At 34.2% G+C, this 21,975-nt stretch overlaps 1 protein-coding gene across 1 annotated transcript in view; it reads right to left on the reverse strand.

Annotated features, from left to right (window-relative positions):
• The window catches only part of Fib (rRNA 2'-O-methyltransferase fibrillarin), a 35,040-nt gene that overhangs the window by 2,823 nt on the left and 10,242 nt on the right, over positions 1 to 21,975 (reverse strand). The window contains exons 2-4 of the mRNA XM_089091987.1: positions 12,630 to 12,791; positions 9,568 to 9,713; positions 6,325 to 6,498 (exon numbers count right to left, since the gene is read on the reverse strand). Of these exons, the coding sequence (XP_088948113.1) occupies positions 6,325 to 6,498; positions 9,568 to 9,713; positions 12,630 to 12,791 (482 nt within the window). The remainder of the gene's footprint in view (positions 1 to 6,324; positions 6,499 to 9,567; positions 9,714 to 12,629; positions 12,792 to 21,975) is intronic.

Genomic DNA, 21,975 nt, shown 5'->3' on the forward strand with positions numbered 1-21,975 from the left:
CATCAATTAGTTTCAACAAAATTCAGCCAACATTTCAATACTCATAAACTGAAACTATCAACATGACTTGGACAAATAAAATCATTAAACGCCTTTGATTCCAAAAAAAAAAAACACTATAGAATCTTGAGATCTGTATCGAGGAAAACAGAAAGAAAGTTGTGTGCATGTTTAAGGAGATTCCTATGAAATATTAGAGTGAAGTAAATTTTCTTTGGTTACATTTCCATACTGAAAATATTCAGTCATTAATTTACTAAATCAGAATTGTTAGTGGCAATTTTTTAGACAGGAAGCCATGAGAGTAAAAGGCCAAACCCCCTTTAAAATCAGACATGATTTATGACTATAATTAGACAAGCTTAATGGATACTTATATGAAATTGATTAGAAAAAGAAAAAACATAATCAGTTATCATCAAAGTTTTTTTTACAACATTTAAGATCTGAGTTCGTCATTGATCAATTATAATTTCTTTTGGCCTTTGGGTATTAGACTATTTAAACCATCTCCGTTTACAACAAATATGGTGACATAGTTTGCATCATGCTTTTCATACGGAATGCTCTTCCCTTTTTTAAATTTTCAGTCTCTGTAGAAGACTATGCATCGACACTAATTCTGGAGCTTATCCCTCTTTATTTATCGTTTTCAGATCATTTAGAAAAGACTTGAGAATGTAACATTAGATGGGCAAGAGGGCGGGATCAATACCCGTTAATGTAGTATTAGATGGGCAAGAGGACGGGATCAATACCCGTTAATATAGTATTAGATGAGCAAGAGGGCTGGATCAATACCCGTTTAGTGTATTGTTTTGCATGTTTTTAATGCTAGACACTCCATTTATTTTCAGCAATGTGCATTGTAGTTGTCATGTTTATAAAATATAAATAATGATTATGGAAGTCATATCAAGCAGTGCAAAAACTTCCCCCTTATTTTAACTAGGATTTAATATGGAATGTTTCTAAAAATAGACAAATGTCATTTGAATAAACTTTGAAAGAAAGGATATTACAAGTGTTTAATTTACACAAGTGTCAATTAAATTCTTTCATAATAAGCCCTTGGAAAGTAATTTGCCTTTAAAAAGTGAGGTGATACATATTTACCCCCACCCTCCCATTTGAAATACATATTTTACCTCATATTTTGAAACAAATGAAATATCACAATGTTTTCATATTAACATGATATATTTTCAGATAAAGCTATTCCCACTTCTTCTTCTTCTTCTATTTAACAGCAGGCGGGCTTTTCAGTATAACTATTTAGCCCTTTTCCTTTTGCTTCACTCTGTGGGCTACAGAGCTACTGGCTTGATTGCCTCATATTTATTAGATATATTCAGATATCTTTCGACTCTAGGAGTTCCAATATAAGATCCCACTTTACTGATTCCCCCAATTTCTTCTTCTAATTCACAGCAGGCGGGCTATTCAGTTGGTACTATTTAGCCCTCTTCTTTTTGCTTCACTCTGTGGGCTACAGAGCTACTGTCTTGGTTATCTCTTATCTTTTAAATATTCTCAGATATCTTTCAGTAGATCTTTCGACTCAAGGAGTTCAACTATAAGACGATAGATATCAATTTCTGTGCTCTGTGTGCAGATATAGTTGGCTAGGCTCTTGGCTGATAGTGAGATTTTGTGGTGTTTAAGCATTTTAACAGTTTGCAAAGCAAGGTATGTTGTGCAGACGTCAGTATATTACATTCAAATAGGCAATGGTCAATTGTTTCATTATTCATATTACAATGCCTGCAAAGAGGAGACAGGGGAATTGAACCACTTGAATTAGAAAACTTATGTGAGAATGCAAGGAAATTTAGTCCATTTGTTCCAGAACGAATTCTACGATAAATTTTAGAAATATACTTATTGGGAAAGGGTGAAAGGATAGGGTTAATCTTATTAAAATTAATATCTGATAGCCTCCATCGGTAAATATCTCTAATTGGGATTGGTCTCCCACTTGGCTGGTCAATATTTATAGCAATTTTTGCTATTTCATCAACCTGATGATTACCACTTATGCATGCCAGAGTGGCTAGGAATGTACTGAAAATAAGTTTTTATGCCACTTGAAGCAAGATTATCAATAATACTGAGACAATGATAAGTGTCAATGTCCAACTTATATTGAGGAACTGAGGCCAGCAACTCAAGGCTTGATAGAGAGTCGGAATATATGATAATGTTATTTGAATTTGCAATCAAAGGTTGGTTTTCCTTAAGGTGTTCTAATGCCATGATTATGGTCAGCAGACATTATAGATAAATTATTATATAATCTCTTGCCCATTGCAGTTTTCAGGTGAGGAAGGAAAACACCACTTGCAACCTTCTCATTCATTTTTGACCAATCAACAAACATTTGGAAGTGTTTTTTATAGGTAATTGTATTAAGTTCTGCAAATTTTTTCTGGACAAAAGCAATGGGTGTTAAATCTTTATTCCACTTTGAGAATTCATTATTTATTATTGGACCTGGCCAATTCCATGGGGGGGATCGGGGCAAAGTGGGTGCAATAGACTTTGCTGGTATGGGGAACTTCTTCTGAATATTGGCATACTCATCTGCAATGCCTCTATACATGGCTGGATTTCTTAACCAATTATGTTAGATTCAATTTTTGTAAGATGTTTTGTCAAGAGAAACCAACGTCTCTCCCTTATTGTTGTTAATCCACTCTCCATAAGCAGAAACTTGGTGCTTGTGGGTTTCCTAAGACCAAATATGAGGTGTATTATATCATTTTGTATTGTTTCAATTCTTTGCATCTAGGTATTATCTCATGCAACCTAGACAATGAGTCCATAGTCATTCTGGGTTCTTATATGTGACTTATAAAACTGGAGAACAGTTTTCTCATTACATTTTCAGGGCTCTGGAATAAGTATTTTAGTATATTTGTTTTTCTATATCATTTTTTTATTGTTTTTGAAATGTGGAGGTGGAAATTAAGTTTTTGGTCAAACCTACCTAGGTAATTAATATGATTATCTTCTGGAATAGTTGTTTTATTTAGAGTTAGTTTTGCATTAACATGGTTTCGGTTCCGGTGAAATTGGATTATTTTTGACTTGGTGGGTGCAATGGGTAAATCTGAATGTTGAGAGAATTTTTCAAACTGGAAAAGTGACTTTTGCAGATTTGACTGTGCTATCTGAAAGGTGTTGCCAGATGACCATAGCACCAGATCATCAGCATATTGTAGATTCGTGTGGGGTAGGCTCATGTCCCAGAGATATAGGGCAAATAGGAGGCAATTGAGGACTGCTCGCTGAGGTAGGCCTTTTGTTATTGTCTTTTGGGGTGAAGAGGCTGAACCAACACAAACGATGAAACTTCGCACTTCTATGAAGGATTTAATAAAAGATACTAGCTTAGGGGGTACTCCAAGGTTTGCAAGTTTGTTTAAAAGGATTTGGTGGCTCACATTGTCATATGCCCCTTCAAAATCTAGGAAAGCTGCAACTAGGACATTATTTTTAGAGAAAGATTCGTTTATTGCATTTGTTAGCAAAATGAAAGCCTCTGTTGAGGAGTGGTGTTTCCTGAATCCAGTTTGAGTGTGGGGGATCATATTATTATTTCCAACAAACCAGAGGAGTCGGTAATATATCATATTCTCCATTATTTTCCCCATCACAGGAGTAATCATTATGGGCCTATAAGACTCAGGATTATTTTTGGGTTTATTTTTCTTTAGGATTGGTAGGAGGGACGAACATCTCCATATATTGGGGAAAATAGAAGATGCCCAAGCGTGATTATAACAATTTAGCAGTTCTTGTTTGAATGAAGGTGTGAGATTCTTTATCCATGTAGGGTGTATATTGTCACAGCTGCCGCTAGTTTTGGTCCTAATATGATGTATTGCATTATTCCATTCCTGGATTTAAAATGGATTAGTTATATACTCGGATTCTGGGCGTGGTTGGTAATTTGGGTTCATAGGAATTGGGGAAAGTTTGCTTTGATTATTTGGTGTTAGCTTATTAACAAAAAGAGTTGCAAATAGGTTAGCTTTTTCATTATCATTGTCATAATGTATATTATTATGCATAAGTTCATACAGGAGTGGATCGGGGGAAGTCTATTTCCCACAGATGTGGCGTATGACTTATGTATAATTGGCTCATGTGTTTCTCTGGAGAGATTATTTGCAAAATTGTTCCAGTATTTATATTTAGCATCTATTATAGTCCTTTTTAGATTAGATTCTGCTTGTAATTTTTTTAAATATGTAGTAGGTGATGGTTTTTTTATGAATTCTGTCCTAGCTGCCTTTTTTATTCTCCATTTATTTAGGCACTCATTTGTCCACCATGCTTTAGGAATTTGTTTCGGGAATGTTTTCTTAGGTGTTGTCCTGGGGATAGCATGATTAGCTGTATTTATTAGTAAAGATGTCAAGGCTTCAGCATGTGTGTCAACTGTTGTGTTAGAAATGCATGAAATTTGGGTGAAAATTGTAATTTCATCATTTAGCTTATTTTGGAACATAGACCAATTTGCTTTAGTCTCGATATATTTGGAGGTATGAGATAAAGTTTCAGCAGGTTCATTTAGGGAGCAAACTATAGCAAAGTGGTCAGTACATAGACTATCTATTTTATTTATGTAAATTTTATTCAAAAAATTCAATGACATAATTTGTAGGTCAATTGTGGAGAATCTGCCACTTTTGGGGTTGAAATATGTATTCAGGTTTGGAGGGGTAGCAACAGCTAATTCATTATTATTTGTAGTCATATACTCAATGAATTTACCAGCTTTATTTGCTGGTTTATTGCCCCACAAAAGGCTGTGGGCATTGAAATCTCCACAAATAATGATATTTTTTAACATATTAGAATTATTTATATAATTAAACAAATCCTTGGCATCTGTAGTTGGGCCATTAGGGTTATAAAAGCTTATTATGTAGGTTTTTAAATTATTCAGCCAAACACTGATACCAATTGCATCAATATCATTTGCAAAATCTGGAACATTGATGCCACAAAATTTTATATTATTTTTAACTAATAAAGCTACCCCACCTCCTTTTCTCTCTGAAGATCTATCCTTTCTGAGGATAGTATATCCCAGAGACTTAACTTGTTGATTTTGGGTTAAATGAGTTTCCTGGAGGCAAGCAATATTAATGGAATTATTATTCATAAAAGATATTAGTTCATTTAGCTTATTTTCTGTGAGTGATCTTACATTCCATTGGAGTATTGATATATGTTGTGTTGTTGATTCAATATTAATATGACTGTGTATCAATGTTCAGCTTTGTTAAAAGTAAAGCAAGATCTTTTTTTGCTTAATTGAGCATATCATCTGGGATGTAGATTTTTGTCAATTCTGCAATGATTTTTGTTTTTTGTAGTTGATGTATGTTCATGGCCTGAACTGCATTACAATTTAGAATGAATAAGCATATATTTGGGGATTGCATTTTTGGTTGTGCATCCTGTTTGTTGGTTAAGGGATTAATTCCTTGTAGTGTTTCTGGTTTGTTTCTTCTTGGGAGGGGGGCCAGGCTGACCTCATCTCACCGGACAAGGAGGCTTGTTGGCTTGGTGATTCCTTCTGATAGGGATTTGCGCTAGGGGGCTTAGAAGAGGGTGTTTTATATGGGGCGCTCGATGCATTGGGGGCGTTTGACTTGGGGGTTTTGGTTGGTTTCATTACAGGCTTTATTTGGTATTGTTGGGCAGCATTTGCTTCCATTGCTGCAAAGGGGTATGGCATGGCCTTCTCTGTTGATATTTGGAGTGTTAGAGCTCTTTTCTTGTATGCAGGGCATAATGATTTATTTGTAGATTCATGTGGGCCTTTGCAATTGATGCATGTAGGCTGAGTGTTGTTGCAAGTTGTCAACTCTTTAGGAAGGAAAGCTTTACAATTACTACACTCTCGGAGAATTTCATTGCATTTGTTTGTCGTGTGTCCAAGTTTGAGACATTTCTGACATTGGATAGGCTTAGGTTTGCATTCCTTGTGTGGTTTGATTTGCCCAAATGGGAAAAATTTTTCTGGGATATTAATTTTTTCCTTCAGTGTGAATAAGAAGGAGAACACCTTGTGTTGGAATTCAAAACAAAAAGAAAGAAAATCCTTTCGAAGGCCTCGACTAAGAGGATAAAAAGCTCCTGAACGCTGCTCATACCTTTTTGCATAATAGGAGATATAAAAAAACCGCAGTCATCTTAAAACAAAAAGACAACAGACAATAAAAGAAACCCAATTAGAAACCTGAAATTATAACTTATGTTAAAAACAAAACAGCCAGAATACTTAATTATTTAAAAACAACTTACCGGACCAACAATATCAGACACATGTGAGACAGTAGTTCCTGATGCAGCCCCAAGGTATAATACTTTAGTTCCAGGTTTAATATGGACCTGATCCACGCCACCAAGAATGGCAGCGGCCAACTTGGAACGAAAGGGATTCCAGACTCTGTACTCTACTTTCTTTCCATCTTCAGTCTGCAAAATAAAAAGAACAACTAAGAGCTACAGCATTAGCTGGCACGAAAGACCTTATGAAGTAGTGGACCTTTTACCAGTAGACTCTGAATTCACCAGTAAAATCTTATCAGCGTTCAACCTACGACTGACAAGCTAGGAGGCTTTATTCTGCTACTTTCCCAAGTTACTTTTTTGATCAAAGTACCTTTAGTTTCAAAATTTAGTCCTTTTTTGTCAGAACAATGGGACGAATTTCCGAACAGCATCTGTTATACTAAATCCTTTAATTGGTAGAATATTTAAGTCCATTTTGAAAATTATTGATGAATGGTCAATATTTTAAAATTATTTATTATAGATTTTGAAAGATTTTAGTAGTTTCACAATGTTTTTTAGGTGGCTGCTGTTTGGCAGTCTAATGACCTCTACTTAGAGAGAAATAGAAATTGCATTGCAATCTTTTTTATATACAATTAAGAATCTTTTAAATCCTCAATGCATTTACTTGCAATTATATTTGATTCCTGAGTCATAGGCTTCAAATCAAACAATCTATTTTTTAAAGTCATGGCCAGTATCTTTCATATTACCTTGTAAAGTGGTGTATCTTCTACCGAAACCCTACCTCTTCGCTGGTACCATCTTGTCGCCGCAACCTACCAGCAGAACATAAAGCTTTTCTTAGCAAAACGCTAATTTTTCAGCAATATGGGCGGGGGTGGGGAGGGGGAAGTGCTGGGTTCACTGATGACATATAGGTTGGGGCAATATAAAATTAGATAGCGGTATTGCATATAAAACTGTATATTTTAAAATTTTCTATTGTGTGCACTTTACAATATGCTTCTTCAAATTTCTTATACCACAAGTCACAATGTCTTTACTTAAAATCAAAATCATGTTTTCGGTAGTGGTAGCTGGTATAATACCAAATAATTATACTTAAATATTGGTAAAACTGAACTAAGAAACCCGAAATGAATCAGATTACCCATAGGGAAAATTTATAGGATTGGTTATATGGATGTTCTCCCATAGCTAAATGTAAAGGTCTATGAAGTCTATTTTGCCCACAAAGAAAAGAAGCATAGAGAGCTTAAATTAAAATCATTTGATATAATCAATATTTAAAGATCTTTGGTTGGCATTAAGAAACTTCAATCCCTTCGCGACAGCACCAATTAGTTGCGCTGTAAATTTCCTTTTGTAACTTAAAACCCTTGGCTACAGGAATAATTATACAGGTAGTCCAAGAGATCTTTCCCCTTATAACTTTTTTTCCATATCTAATTAAAAAAATTTCCGGTATTCATTACGTACAATATGCATGTACCATAGGAGCATACTTATCCAATCCCATGGGCAAGGTCAAAGACTCCCACCCCCGGTGAAGGAGAATGGATCATAAACATGAGAGATCGGATTGTAAGGGGACTCTTTTCGACCATTTTAGGAGAAACAGCCCTTCACACTAGTCTCAGGTAAGGGATTCCGCCCTTGCCCCCACTTGTGAAGGTACGCATGTATGTAACATCTTGCTTATGTGTGGAAATCGTTATATTCTTTACTGGTTTTAGTAAAGTGGCTACAAGGCAATGGTTTTAATTGATACAAAGGGAAAAAATTAAACCACAAAGAAATACGAAGCCGCTGAGTGAGCGCTTTCAGTAAACAACTGCATCATTCAATCTGGGAAATTCTAAATGAATAATCTTTTTTTGCAAGAGGCAAGATGAGCAGCCGAATTCGATTTTTTTTTAAAGAAATTCTTTGTAGATAAAGAATCTGTTCGTTAAAAAAAAAAAAAACGTTTGAATTTAATGAAGAAATGCAAAAAAACGGCGAAATCTACTTATTTATTAAGTAATGAAGTAAATCGAACGAGGCTTATATGAATGATTAAATTCTAACAAGAGTAAAAGTTAAAATTGATACTCAAGTCAAACATAAAACCAACAGAAACTACTACATACAGGAATTTGGTATGTTCGCCGTCCTAGCCATATATAGCTTCTAAATTCTATTGCGTCATTTATATATTTTGAAAACTATTTGTATTTTTAAGTGTGCATCAATTTTTGAAAACATCAACGAACAATAAAACAACTATAATATTCAAGATGACTGGTAAGAACTAAAGAAAATGAACAGAATGTTTAATATATAATGTTATTAATTCCTGGAGACCTCAGCAATTCAAAACTTTAATTAGCAGTAATTTTTTCATTTTTCGATGTTACAATTATGAAAATTCAGTTTAAAATATTCGAGAATCACATTGATGTTGTAACAATTCACAACAACCCTCCCCCCTGATGGTCCTTGATATAGCCCTAGGATGTACAAAAAAACTACAAGAAACAACAAACGATAAAATTTTTGCTTTATAATAAACATTTTTCAATTTCATTTTCTATTTCTATATACGTCTATTGTCATTTTTCTGTCTAATTTTATCCACGTCAGAGGCAACATTCTAGCATTGCATATAGAAAAGAGCCATTAGGTTCGGAGGGAACTCATTCAACTGGAAATTAAAAGTTCTACTGCTTCTTTTAAGAGCCAAGTGATCGGAGGGTAGCCAGCCTTCCTCGACCCCCTTTTTAAGTACAATCCCAACAAAGACATCTAATCAAAATTTAAAGATAGCACTTTTGTTCAAAATGGTTTAAAGAATAAACAATTATGTCCAAGGAGATGATATGCCCCCCCCCCCCCGAACAGCCTTATGTTCATACAAGTTGTAAAAAGGGCTTGTCAGCAATATCTCATGAAAAGCTGGGGGCATAAAGTTGAAACTTTTAGGGAATTTAAGAGCATAAAATAATGCAGCTAATTTCGAAACTAATGAACAAAACGGTGCTACTTTTATCTTATTAAAATTTTTACTACTATGGAGCCACTAATCTAGGATGTTACCAACATACTGAGAAAATATCACCAAATAAAAATCAACTGCTCAAAACGAACATAAACCTAGAAAGAAAGCATAGTCTGAAATGTGGCGTAAGATACGCCCGTATTCAGCACACAGCCGTTTTAAACTTGAAAAAAAAAGCGATTTTAATTTAAAATTCTGGAACTTACATCAATGGCAATTCTTTTCTCTCCATAGACTGATTCACCAGCAACTCCATTCAGAGTAACAAGGGCATCCTCTTTTCCTCTTGCAATAAATACTCCTTCATGTCTGTGTGGCTCAACAAATACCTTTGCACCACCTCTGAACCCACCTACAACAGACAATAGAATTTAACCTAAATCAATTGAAAAACTATATATAAACGAATTATTAAATAACCTTAGGCCCTAGTGAAGCTCCATGTATCATCTCTTCACATTAGTTCTCACAGAAGAAAAAATTTATCACAAGTACTGCAAGTTTTTGCATGCAGCCAAAATTAATTTGTTTTAACTTTTCTCAACAATAGTTCATTGGACTGTATGTATATTTGATTCAAAGCAAAATCCGCACAACGTATATAAAATTTTTGACTGGATTTGGCAAAACAATGATAAATATATGGGAGAACACAGGGAGGACGACTAAACATTTCCATTTGCAAGTATTAGTGATTATATATATATATATATATATATATATATATATATATATATATATATATATATATATATATATATATATATATATATATATATATATATATATATATATATACAAATTATAATTTGATATATATTGTTACAAATTATAATTTGATGAAGATATGCCCTTGAGTTATGGACACGACAGTGGCGTTAACTCATGAAAATTAGGGTATATTTCTTTAAATGTATGGTGGCAACCATGCTTTTTTTAATGAAGATATCCAAAAAAAGTCGTTTTCAATGAAAATACCAAAAAAGGATTTTTTCGAAGTCTGGGGTTGGGGGGCATTGATGCCATTGGCATGATAATTCATCACTTTTTTCGATCTTGTACAAACGTTCAATACGATATCACTAATTTAAGGTAAGCAAGGCGAATCCTAACCATTTTTTTTTAGTTTAGCAAATACTCCAAACTTAACAGCCTCAATGTCTCCTTTATTTTTTTTATAATTGCTAAGTAGATTTGTTGTTCTTACAATTTTGTTTGTCTGTTACCGAAGAAATCCCGACGTTGAATACAACTTTTCTGTTTGCTATCCTGTGAACAGATTTGTCCATTCATGCATAAACTAAATTATAAGCAATGCTACTAAGATGTTTTTGCATCTTCCCCAGCTCATTTATCAAAAATGTTTGAAATGTTTACAGAGGATTTCAGCGGAATTCTTAAGAGCAAAAAACTGACCTTACCAATACATCCACCATAAATCGAAAATATGTATATTGTGGATCCTAACAAGTTATTTCACTTGGTCATTTCTCTTCAGCCAGAGACCATCAATTTTCATCAATGCTGTCAGTACGGAATTGTTTAAAAGTGGATTGGTAAAATCGTCATTTTATGCTAGAGATTGATTCAATGTAATAGCTCTGTTATTATACGTGTTTTCTTTCTTTCTTTTTTTTATGTATACTGTTTGCTTTTATAGTTATTTATTCTTACAATTTTGAGTTTTGTTTTTTTCATGCAACAAGCCTATGGCTTGCTGCAGTTTTGTTTTAATAAATAGACAAGATACTTGAAAATCAATCCAAAGACAATCAAGTCTGCAAACCAAGATTAGAGTATTAGAAGCTACAGCGATGGCAGTGGTCAAATATGGCTCTGAAGCATGGGCGCTCCGAAAAACGGATGAATATTTGCTAGATGTTTTCCAGAGAAATTGCTTACATATTGTTCTGAGTACCCGACTGACTGACCGTATTTCAAACAGTAGGCTGTAAGAATAATGTGGTTCAATATCGCTTTCTAGGGCTATAATGAAAGAAAGGTTGAAGTGGCTAAATCACGTTGTGTGGATGAAGGATGACAGACTGCCGAAGATTGTCCTTTTTGGTCAACCGTCTAGGGCTAAACGGAAAGCAGGTCGTCCTCGTCTGGGGTGGGAGGACGTCATAAAGAAAGATTTAAAGGAAATGGGAATTTCCTGGGAGGGTGTAATAAGGGAGGCTATGAATAGATTTGGATGAAGGTGGAGCGTGTGTAACTGTGTTGGCCTCAAGCAGCTTGGTGCTGCTGTGAGTTGTCAGTAGTAGTAGTAATACAAAAACAGTTTAAATAAGACCCAATCAAGATGCATTAGAGCTTTATGTCTTGGACAAATGACAAGTTTGTGGAAGTTATGAGTCCCCCTAATGTCTGCTATAAAGTGGTTACCTGTATCCTGCATTCCTTGTATCCATCTCTAGTAAGGACAATGGACTCTAATAAAAAACTTAATAAGAACAATGGAATAAAACTGAACAAATTCGGTACAGTAAAAACTGCTTTTAGGACAATGGTATGATAACATGATTTCTTTCTGTTTGGCTGAGATATTAGCTGTAATAAAGCATGTGTCTCCTTTCTTTTTGAATGATTATTTGGTGGGTTTATATTTACTATTTTCTGTTTCTTGTAAATTTTGCAGCAAGGTTTCGGCTTTCTGCTGTTTTTTTTTCAATAATTAAAAATAAAACCACAAGCTTGGAAGTATACTTTAATTGGACCATGTGAAGTAAGAAAAGTCAGCAAGCCAGTAAGTAAAGCATCAGTAAAGTATAAAAAAAAGTAAGGAGTATCAACAAAGAAAAAAAATAAAATATTAGTAAAATATAAAAAAAAGTAAAGTATCAGTAAAGAATAAAAAAAAAGTTAAAATATCAAACAGCATAAAAAAGCAAAGTAAAGTATCAGTAAGATATAAAAAAGTAAAATATCAGAAAGTCAGTAAGGAAGAAAATGCTACATTCTTATTTACATGCCAATCAAAGCTCTAAATGGACAAACGGACAGAGAAAGAAAAACACATGAGTAAGGATGGAAGTTTGTTACACCCTCAATGTTGTAAGCATTTATTAAGCATTTGCAGTAAAAAAAAAAGCTATCACAAAAATACATGAGCTCTAAAGGTGCTGTTTTAAACCCACTTTAAAGCACAAAGTATTACGTCAATCAAATTTATTTCTCCCTCAATGACCTAAGTATTGCACTGAAATTCATAAATCCATATTGCCAATAAAGCAAGTTAAATAAATGTAATTATAAATTGTATTACCTCTTCCTCCTCTGCCACGTGGTGTTCCTCGTCCACCTCCTCTGCCACGTGGTGTTCCTCGTCCGCCACCACCAAAGCCGCCACGCCCTCCCCCTCCTCCTCGTCCACCTCCAAATCCTCCACGGCCACCTCGACCTCCTCTGTCACCTCTTGGAGTAAAACCTGAAAAACAACAAATTAGTGAAAAGTAAAGAGATATAGTGGCATCCAGGGTTAAATTAAGGATATACTATTTCTGGTGATTGTTTATACTTTCACTCATATGTTAGTACTTTCTGGAAGAAGTGGTATTTTTCTCTTGCATAATTATTTGTAGCATACACAATCTGCGGCAAATCAAAGATATTGTATAACATAGTTGTCAACAGATATGCAGCCTATATTCATAAGTTATGTATATTCTTCTGTTTAGTTTAATCTGTTTGGCTTTATATTATTTGGTTCTTAACATACTCAGAACTTACTGTTATTTTTTTTTTTTTAATGGTATAGCACTTTCTTCCTATTCATACTTGGAAAATAAGTATTTTGGTTATAATTCTATTTGCTGTAATCTTAGATACCAAAGGAAACTGTCATTATAGAAGCAATAGCTTGTAACAAAACAACGCATTTTTGTTGCTGTTTCTACTCTTCTGTAGAATGTATATCTTTTAGCATTACGTCCTTAGAACCAAGGCTAGTGATATATGGTCAACATAGTTACGCATAAGGAGAGACAAAAAAACGAAGGAAAAAGATCAGAGTCCAAAAAGTTACTTTAAGATTTAAAAATACACTTTCGATGCATTTTCATGATTAGGGGGGGGGGTGACAACTTTTTTAAAAAAAATGAGTGATACTAGTATAAAAGTCAAATCAACACACCAGAAAAAACTCATGAATTGTATAAAATAAATGTCAAACTTCAAGCCTAACCGTCTTCGGGCTGACCTTAAAGATGCATAGACTAGTGGTAGGAAATGCCATTTTTGTGTCCTTTTGAGTTCCCAGACAATTGAATCAAACAGTTCATGGTAACAAACTATAAGTAAGGAGCAACCCGGCTCAATAGTAACCAAAACTCTAAAAAACGGAATTTTGATACCAATAGACATATCAAAAGAATCAGATTTTTTATGCTGATTTCAAATATATAAGTTTTACATATTTCAACGCCTCCTCAACGCCTCGTTCTTTACGCTAAAGTTTGACTCTGTTTCACAACTTTATTTCTTTAAACAATAAAAAACTTTAGCGTAAAGAGCGATGCGTTTAGGAGGGGACATCCCCTTTCGTATACGGAATAATTTCTGTTCGTTTTAAATTTTAATGTTGCTCCTTACTTACATTAAAAAAAAACTTTTTACTTGTAAAGTCATATTCTAATACTTCCGAACTGGAATAATCTGGAATTCTCAGCATTAACTTAAAATAGGTAAGCGTTTCTTAGTCTAATGTTGATGCAGGATAAACTCACAAATCTTGATATTTGTAGAAGAGATTGGGCTCAAAGACCCCCTCCTCCAAGGTTTGTTTGCCTGGGGATATAGCTAATAGTTATCACCAGAAGGTGGACTATTGAAGAACATTTTCAGAAACTTGAATAATTTTGGAACATATTTTTGCAGATTTTTAACAAACAAACATTTGAATCGGGATAAGTCCATTTATTAGACAGTGAAAACAGATACAAGAGTCGGGATATTTCGATCACATATACAGCAATCATCATCAGCAAAGCATTAAAATTAAAACTTGCATATTTGTACAGAACAAAATCATTAACTTCTGGTTCATTCACTAGATTTGTCCGAGAGTTCAATAACGGTTAATACCTAAATACATAATTTAGGGTGTTACCTCAAAATGCAGATTTTGAACCTTAGAAGGGAATATCCCCAGGCCCTCTACCTGAACATTTTCATTGCTTCCAAAATAAAGATGCGTTACCACTCCATTTTACCAGTCATCTGTTGTTAGGTATAGCATAAAACAATTATCATTTCTATTTTAAAAATACACCTATCAAATTATAAAGAAAAGAACATTAAGAATCTACCAATTCCTTTCTCAAACTAAAAAAAATCCCATGTAAATCAAAGCAAAAATGTTTAAAACTTAAAACAAGCATAAATTAGGTTATACAAGACATAAAAGATAAGATGAGCAGAAATTACAATAAACGAAAAAATGAAGCCTAAACCAAAAAGAAATTACAATGAACCACTAAGTAAAACTTAAAACAAACATATAATTACTACAAATAAGGGTGGCAATGCAACCCCTCAAATTTGGGACAATTTAAAGCCTCCTAGCTTTGGAACAATTTGAGGGGTTGCATTGCCACCCTTATTTGTAGTAATTATATGTTTGTTTTAAGTTTTACTTAGTGGTTCATTGTAATTTCTTTTTGTTTGAGGCTTCATTTTTTCATTTATTGTAATTTCTGCTCATCTTATCTTTTTATGTCTTGTATAACCTAATTTATATATATATATATATATATATATATATATATATATATATATATATATATATATATATATATATATATATATATATATATATATATATATATATATATATATATATATATATATATATATATATATATATATATATATATATATATATATATATATATATTATTTAATTTGTAATATTTTTGTGTTCTACTTGAGTCATTCTTGAAAGTGCATCACTTTTACCCCTCATCCCTAATTTACAAATATATAGCACAAATTATACAGGCTTATTTTCATGAATTTCTCATAAGCCAACCCTTTCAAATTATTTTTAAGGCAAATAAGCAACATCACTGGCAACAAGGAACAGAAAATTCATAAAGTAAGTTCTCAATGCTTGACTTGCTTTCAAGCCAACCCACATAACACCAAAAGCCTCTGCAGTAATTTCATTGCCTCATATCTTGTTTGTGATGTCATAGATTAGTCACAATTCATGAAGGCACTTATTGATCTTCAGAACTAATAAGGTCCTAAGAAAGATTGCTCCATTCTTTTATTACCATGATTGCAGCTGTAGCTGCAACTTAGGAAAAGGACAAACCACAGCCCATAGTAACCAAATATTAAACAACATTTTTAAATAAAAACTGGCTAGTGAGAAAGAATTGCAATTTGTTGATTGTAACTATTATCTGAATTAGTCTGAATAGTTAAATGTTATTTTGAAAACAAATTTAAGTGATTTTTGAAAAATAGCCTAAAAATCCCTAAAAATTGGTGTTGGGTTGAAACAAAACACCATTGGAATTACACAATAAACATGGTCACATAACCAAGAGGTATTAACATTCCTGAGTATAGAGAATGAAGTGTCCTAGTTTAGGGGTTCTTGCTATGTTGGGAAATAGTAGAGTTAGGCAACTGAAATTTTCAGGAATGAATCCACTGCCAAAAGTACAACCTTAGAAGATATTGCCAAGCTATTATGTTTATCCTTAATTTTTGACTAAAAAGTGCAATGTATTCATCATATTAATGAATCAGATTAGTTTTACTTTCAGCTACAGGAACATATAGACAGAGGCATTGGCAGAAATCTGGTATTTTTAATAAAGGGATTTAATCTCCAGGCTGTTAGAAACAGAAATAGAAGGTACCCTAGTTTAGGTCATTTGGCATTAGAAAAGAAAACAATATTGATTCCAAACTGCTGCAATTTTGTAAGTATAACAATCTAGTTATAAACAATACAGTATTTGGTCATAAAATGCTCGTAAGTTTACATGGTACTCACATGATGGTGACAGCATTGACTGCTATTACAAACCAGACTGGCAGGATTAATACAAGATATTAGGGTATATAGGAGTACTGTTGTTGATGTCAAGAGTAACTATCATCATCTGTTGTGTCTATGCTTAATTTAATGCTGAAACTTATAAAAGGGTAACTACATTCCAGGATGGTATGATAATTTTAGACCGCAAGATGAAAATTTAAGAGAAATTTTCCAGAAACAGTTGGATACTAAACTGTCTTAACAATGAAAATTAGAAATGTTGCCTGGAATATGGGAATGAATAATAATGTTGCAGATGAGATGTGTAATCACTTCGCTACTATTGGGCAGCGTGTGTCATCATCGGTGCCAGTATTTGATCAAGATGGAGATTTTTGTCAGTTCCTACCTGAAGATTGTGATGTGTCTGCGTACCTTAAATCTCTAACTATTGATGAATTATTTGTTGTTATAAATAATATGAAAAATGGTGCATCAGGAGGCGATTTTATTTCGTTGAAGGTTTTGAAGTCGATATTACCTGTTATATCTAGTCATTTTTTAGGAATGATAAATAATTGTTTAAAAGCAGGAATATTTCCCGATTGTCTAAAGTGCGCGAATGTTATCCCGATATTTAAAGGAGGGGATAAGAATTGTTTTAGTGATTATAGACCGATTTCTTTACTGCCATTTATTTCTAGTGTTTGAAAAGTTGATTCATAGTAGGATGGTAAGTTTTTTCGAGAAAAGACAATTTTTTAGTTCTAGTCAGTTTGGGTTTAGGAGTCATCATTCTACAGAGCATGGAGTTTTGTTTTTAACAACTTTTATTAATGATGCTTTAGACAAGGGTCTGAAGATAGCTTCGATATTTTTGGATATTACTAAAGCATTTGACTCTGTTGATCATGATATACTAGTTCAAAAGCTATATAGTAGTGGTATACGTGGTGATTTTTTAAATGTGATAGTTAGTTTTCTTAGTGGAAGGACTCAGTGTGTCCTGATGGATGGAGTTACATCTAAAATTGAATATATTCCGATTGGAGTACACCAGGGTTCCGTTTTGGGCCCTTTGTTGTGTTTGGTTTATATTAATGACCTTTGTAGAGCTTCAAGTAATGTGTCTTGTTCTTTAGACCTTGATACTTACTGTACTAAGGGAATTCTACCATGTTTTGCTGATGATGCCCATTTCACTGTAGCTGCTAGAACTGAAAATGAGTTGATGACTATATTGAAACAAGGTATTTCTTCAATTGAAAAGTGGATGCGAGTAAATAAATTGAAACTGAATCACAATAAGTCGAATTTTTTTATTTATGGTAGAATTACTGGACATTATCCATGGATTAATAGGATAGAAGTAGGGCACCATACTATTGTAAGATCTACTAGTGCTAGATACCTTGGTGTTATAATTGATGAAAGCCTTAGTTTTAAAGACCATATTGCATCTGTTAGCAGCAAATTGTCTCGTAATATTGGTATTATACGTAAACTTAGGTATCTTTTTCCGTGTAAATTCTGAGAATGTTGTATTTTTCTATGGTTCACCCATATCTCATTTACTGTTGTATGGTTTGGTTAAAAACATTTGTAACTCACCTCCATCCGCTCTGTGTAACACAGAATATGGCAATTAGAGTTCTTTATGGTAATCAAATTGACCTATCTGTATCGGTGAGGCATCTTTACCGCGAGTATAAAATTCTACCATTGGCAGGAATATGTGTATTCTATAATGCTCTGTTTATGTTTGAATATTTAGCTTAGGAGTTACCATCATGGTTTTCAGGAGTCTTTAGTCTTGCGTCTACTATTCACGATCATTTGACACGATCTTCTCAGTTGGTGCAAAGACCAGCTATGGTCACGTCTAGGTCTAGGTTTTCAGTTCGCCATGTTGTTCCGTTAGTTTGGGAGAGTTTGCCAGAGAATTTGAGGAATGTTGGGGGTTTGCAGGATTTTCGTAAGTCGCTAAAGAACCATTGTTTTGATGTGTACATTTTGAATGGATTATTCCAAGCCAATTAAGTTATGTTTTTGAGGAGGGTTTAGTTGCAGCTGAATATGATTATAATTATTATAATTTTGTTGGGTGTTGTTTGGAGGTTCGTTGGTTTTCGGGTCCGGTAAGTTGAGCTCTAATTATGTTTTTTTTTCTTTTTCTTTTTTTTGTTTGTTTTTTTTCCTCTTTTTTTTGGTTTCTTGGTTTTTTTATTTATTAGGAGGGTTTTCTCCCGCACAAGCATGCTTCAGGGAATCGATGATGTAAATATTCTTTTTTTTTTAAATAAACCCAGTGTTACTTAATCTAAAAAAAACAAAAAAACTAGAAATCACATTCTAAGCTTTTGGGCGCTTGATGTTTGGCACAATTGCACTTATCATAAAGAAATTACTACAACAATTATTACAATTATTACAATATGTGGAAATTATTTGTTATAAAGAAATTGAAAATTTGTGACCATTAATTTGTACTGAATCAGAAAGGTTTTATGTTTGTCTATGTTTCCTTCCTTTCAAATCCATTCCTTCCAAACACATAGAGAAACAATTTGCTGAACAAAAATTTCTATTTGAGGAATCTACTAAGTTTTCAGCAAAGCTTCAAGTGATGTAAACTCTCTTTGCATGGCATTTGTTTGAGGTCTTCAACCATTTTGGTTGCTCTTTGTTGAACTCTCAAGAATTTCTTTGTCATTCTTGAAATAGGATGATGCCAGGCACATTCCAACCTCTAGGCGCAGGCAAACTAGTGCCCTGTAGAGCTTTATAAACACACTTGGGCATCTACTAGAGATAGTTCTTTTAATCACTCCAAGAGATTGGAGGGCAGACAACAATACAGATTTTGCATGGGTGCTGAACTTTAGTTGACAATCGACAATGACTTCAAGATCTCTTTCTTAAGAGACTGCAAAAAGGGGGGTTACTTTAGAGATGTTATTGCTGATGTGTATTATTATTGCCATAGTGGATTGCATGGCATTTGTCAGCATTGAATGAGAGGAGCCATGTTTCAGCGCAAGTCCCAAGAATGTCAAGATATGTTTGGATAGATTGCCAGTCAGATGCTGTGGATGCTTTAGCAAAGTTTTGAATCATCAGCACAAAGAGGGAAAGGTTTGAGAGAAGATTGGGTGCATCATTTATGTTTAAGTTGAAGAGACTTGGCCCAAGAATGGTCCCCTGGGGAATGCTGCTTAAAACAGTTGTAGACAATAAGAAATGTGGGATGCCTTGAGTTGTGAATTCTTACTACTTGTGTTCTTTCTGAAAGGAAACTGTGTATCCAATGGACAATAACATCATCAACAGCTGCTGCTTTTAGTTTGGTGATAAGGAATTCATGGAAAACCCTGTCAAATGCTTTTAAGAGGTCCAGGAGCACCATGTCAACAGGTGAATCAATATCCAACAATAATGTAACATACTTGTATGTATGTATTAGATTAGTATCGACAGATGTTTAAAGATCTGAAGCCATGTTGATTGGAAGTGAGGATGTTGTTAATTTCGAAGTGCTGAATTAGAGCTCTATTGAAAAATCTCTTAGCACCTTTACAACTGCAGAAAGTGATGCTGATAAGATGGTAATTTTCTGCATGATCTTTGGGGCCTTTTTTGTGGATTGGTGTTACATAGGACTTTTTCCAATCCAACAGTGTTTCTCTATTTTCTAGGGACAGCTGAAAGAGTCTACACAAGGGAGAACTGAGAACAATTCAGCATTCCTTGAGAAGCCTATGGTGTATTCCATCTGATTCTTTGGCTTTATTAACATCAAGTTTTTCCAGGCTATTTAAGATCATATCTTTGGTAATTGATAAGTTTGGCATTGGAGGACATATTAATTTTGATGGTGCTGTAGGGATAGTTGAACAAGATGGGATGGTGAAGGCAGAGGCAAACTGGATATTCAATACAGTAGCCTTATCTATTGGCAATGAGTGGGCTATGCCATTATGTTTGAGGTCAGGAATGGTGTGACAGTTAGGATTTTTGGCAGAAACATGTCTCCAGAAAGATTTCGGGTTTGCCTTTATATCTGGGGCAAGCTTCTCCTCATTTTGAGACTTCAATTTCTTAACTACATTGGAGACAAGATTCCAAGCCTTTGCATACCCTATCCAATTTTCCTGAGTTTTCTCCTTGTTGTACCTTTTCCAGGCTTTGGATTTCCTGTTAATTGTTCTTTTTGCATCCTTTGTGAGGAATGGAAGTGTTTTTGGCTGTTTTTTGGTAGATGACTTGGGAGTGCTTTTTTTTAGCTGATAGGAAGGCTTCTTTAACATTTGTCCATGATATATTAATATCTCAAATAATTAGTTTTGACAAATTTGTTGAGGCTAGTTCCTTCTGTATTGCTTGATAGTCAATAAAAGTTTGAAGACAAATAGTAGGTTGCAGACATGTGTTCAAGGATAACACAGAGAGGATAACTGGATGGTTGTTGTTGCCAACTGGAGGAAGAAATTAATTTTTAAAAAGGGAATCTGGATTGCTCAAAATTACAAGATCCAACAAGGATGGATTCTGGTTGCCATGATGCCTTGTTGGCTTGCCAACCGTTTGATGAAGGAAGTTGTCAGATAAGCAAGACACAAATAGGGAATCTCCATTACTAGATACTGCATGACCAAGACCATCAACCCACTTGATTAATGGGAAGTTGAAATCACTAATAATTATCAAATCAGATGATACTGTAGATGCCTTTCATCAATGATAGTTTTCAGATGTATTTCACAATCATCAAGACTGGGTGCACAAGGGCTTCCATTCACACACCCAATACAGATTCTTGTATTTTCATGAAGAGTAATATCAAGCCATAAACTTTCCACCCAGGGTACATCGAAAATTAAACGGTTAATAAGACTAACCTGGAAACTGTCTCTGACATATATACCAATTCCTCTGCTGCAGTTTGGCTGCCCCAGATTAGAGAAGCACTGAAAACCAGGTATCTGCAACAAACTTATGGTAACAGATATTGTAGTAAATTTTGGCAGAATCTCCACTAACCCAGTTTTAAGAGCACTTGGATATTTAGAAGCTTGTTTGTAAGAGAATCAACATTGCTGGAGATGACACAGAGGGTATTATTATTTCAAGGCTTCTGTGACCAGTCGTCCAGTGGCAGAGGTCCTGTACCTGCAACTGTTTTTGACAAAGGTGGGGTAGACGTTAATTCAGAGATGGCACTGAGGAAGCTTGATTTACTCAAACTATCACATGAAAAGCTATCACGTTCATTTTCAGTTGATACACTAGTATACTGAAGTTCTACAATAACTGCAAGAAATAAGGGCTATTTACAGGAGGCAAGGGACAGACTGTTATGTCTCCATTGTGGCTGGGTTCAGGGCTGGCTGTGGAACTTTCCAACCTCAATGATCAGCAACGTTTTTTGCCACAATTTGCCCTTTGAAAATGATGAGATCTTTTTCACCAGAGTTTGTTCGGCTTTTTAGTGTATCTATGAGAGCCTTACGTTTATCATGCTTAGCCTTTGATGTATCACCACAAAACTGAATGTCCTCACAGAGTTCATGAGAATGGTTAATGGTTTTCCTTCTGATGTCTACACTGGTAACAGAGA

The sequence above is a fragment of the Artemia sp. Qi Xiang Cuo genome, chromosome 7 (genome assembly GCF_049724085.1).
Source record: "Artemia sp. Qi Xiang Cuo chromosome 7, ASM4972408v1, whole genome shotgun sequence".
In the NCBI taxonomy this organism is placed as follows: domain Eukaryota; kingdom Metazoa; phylum Arthropoda; class Branchiopoda; order Anostraca; family Artemiidae; genus Artemia; species Artemia sp. Qi Xiang Cuo.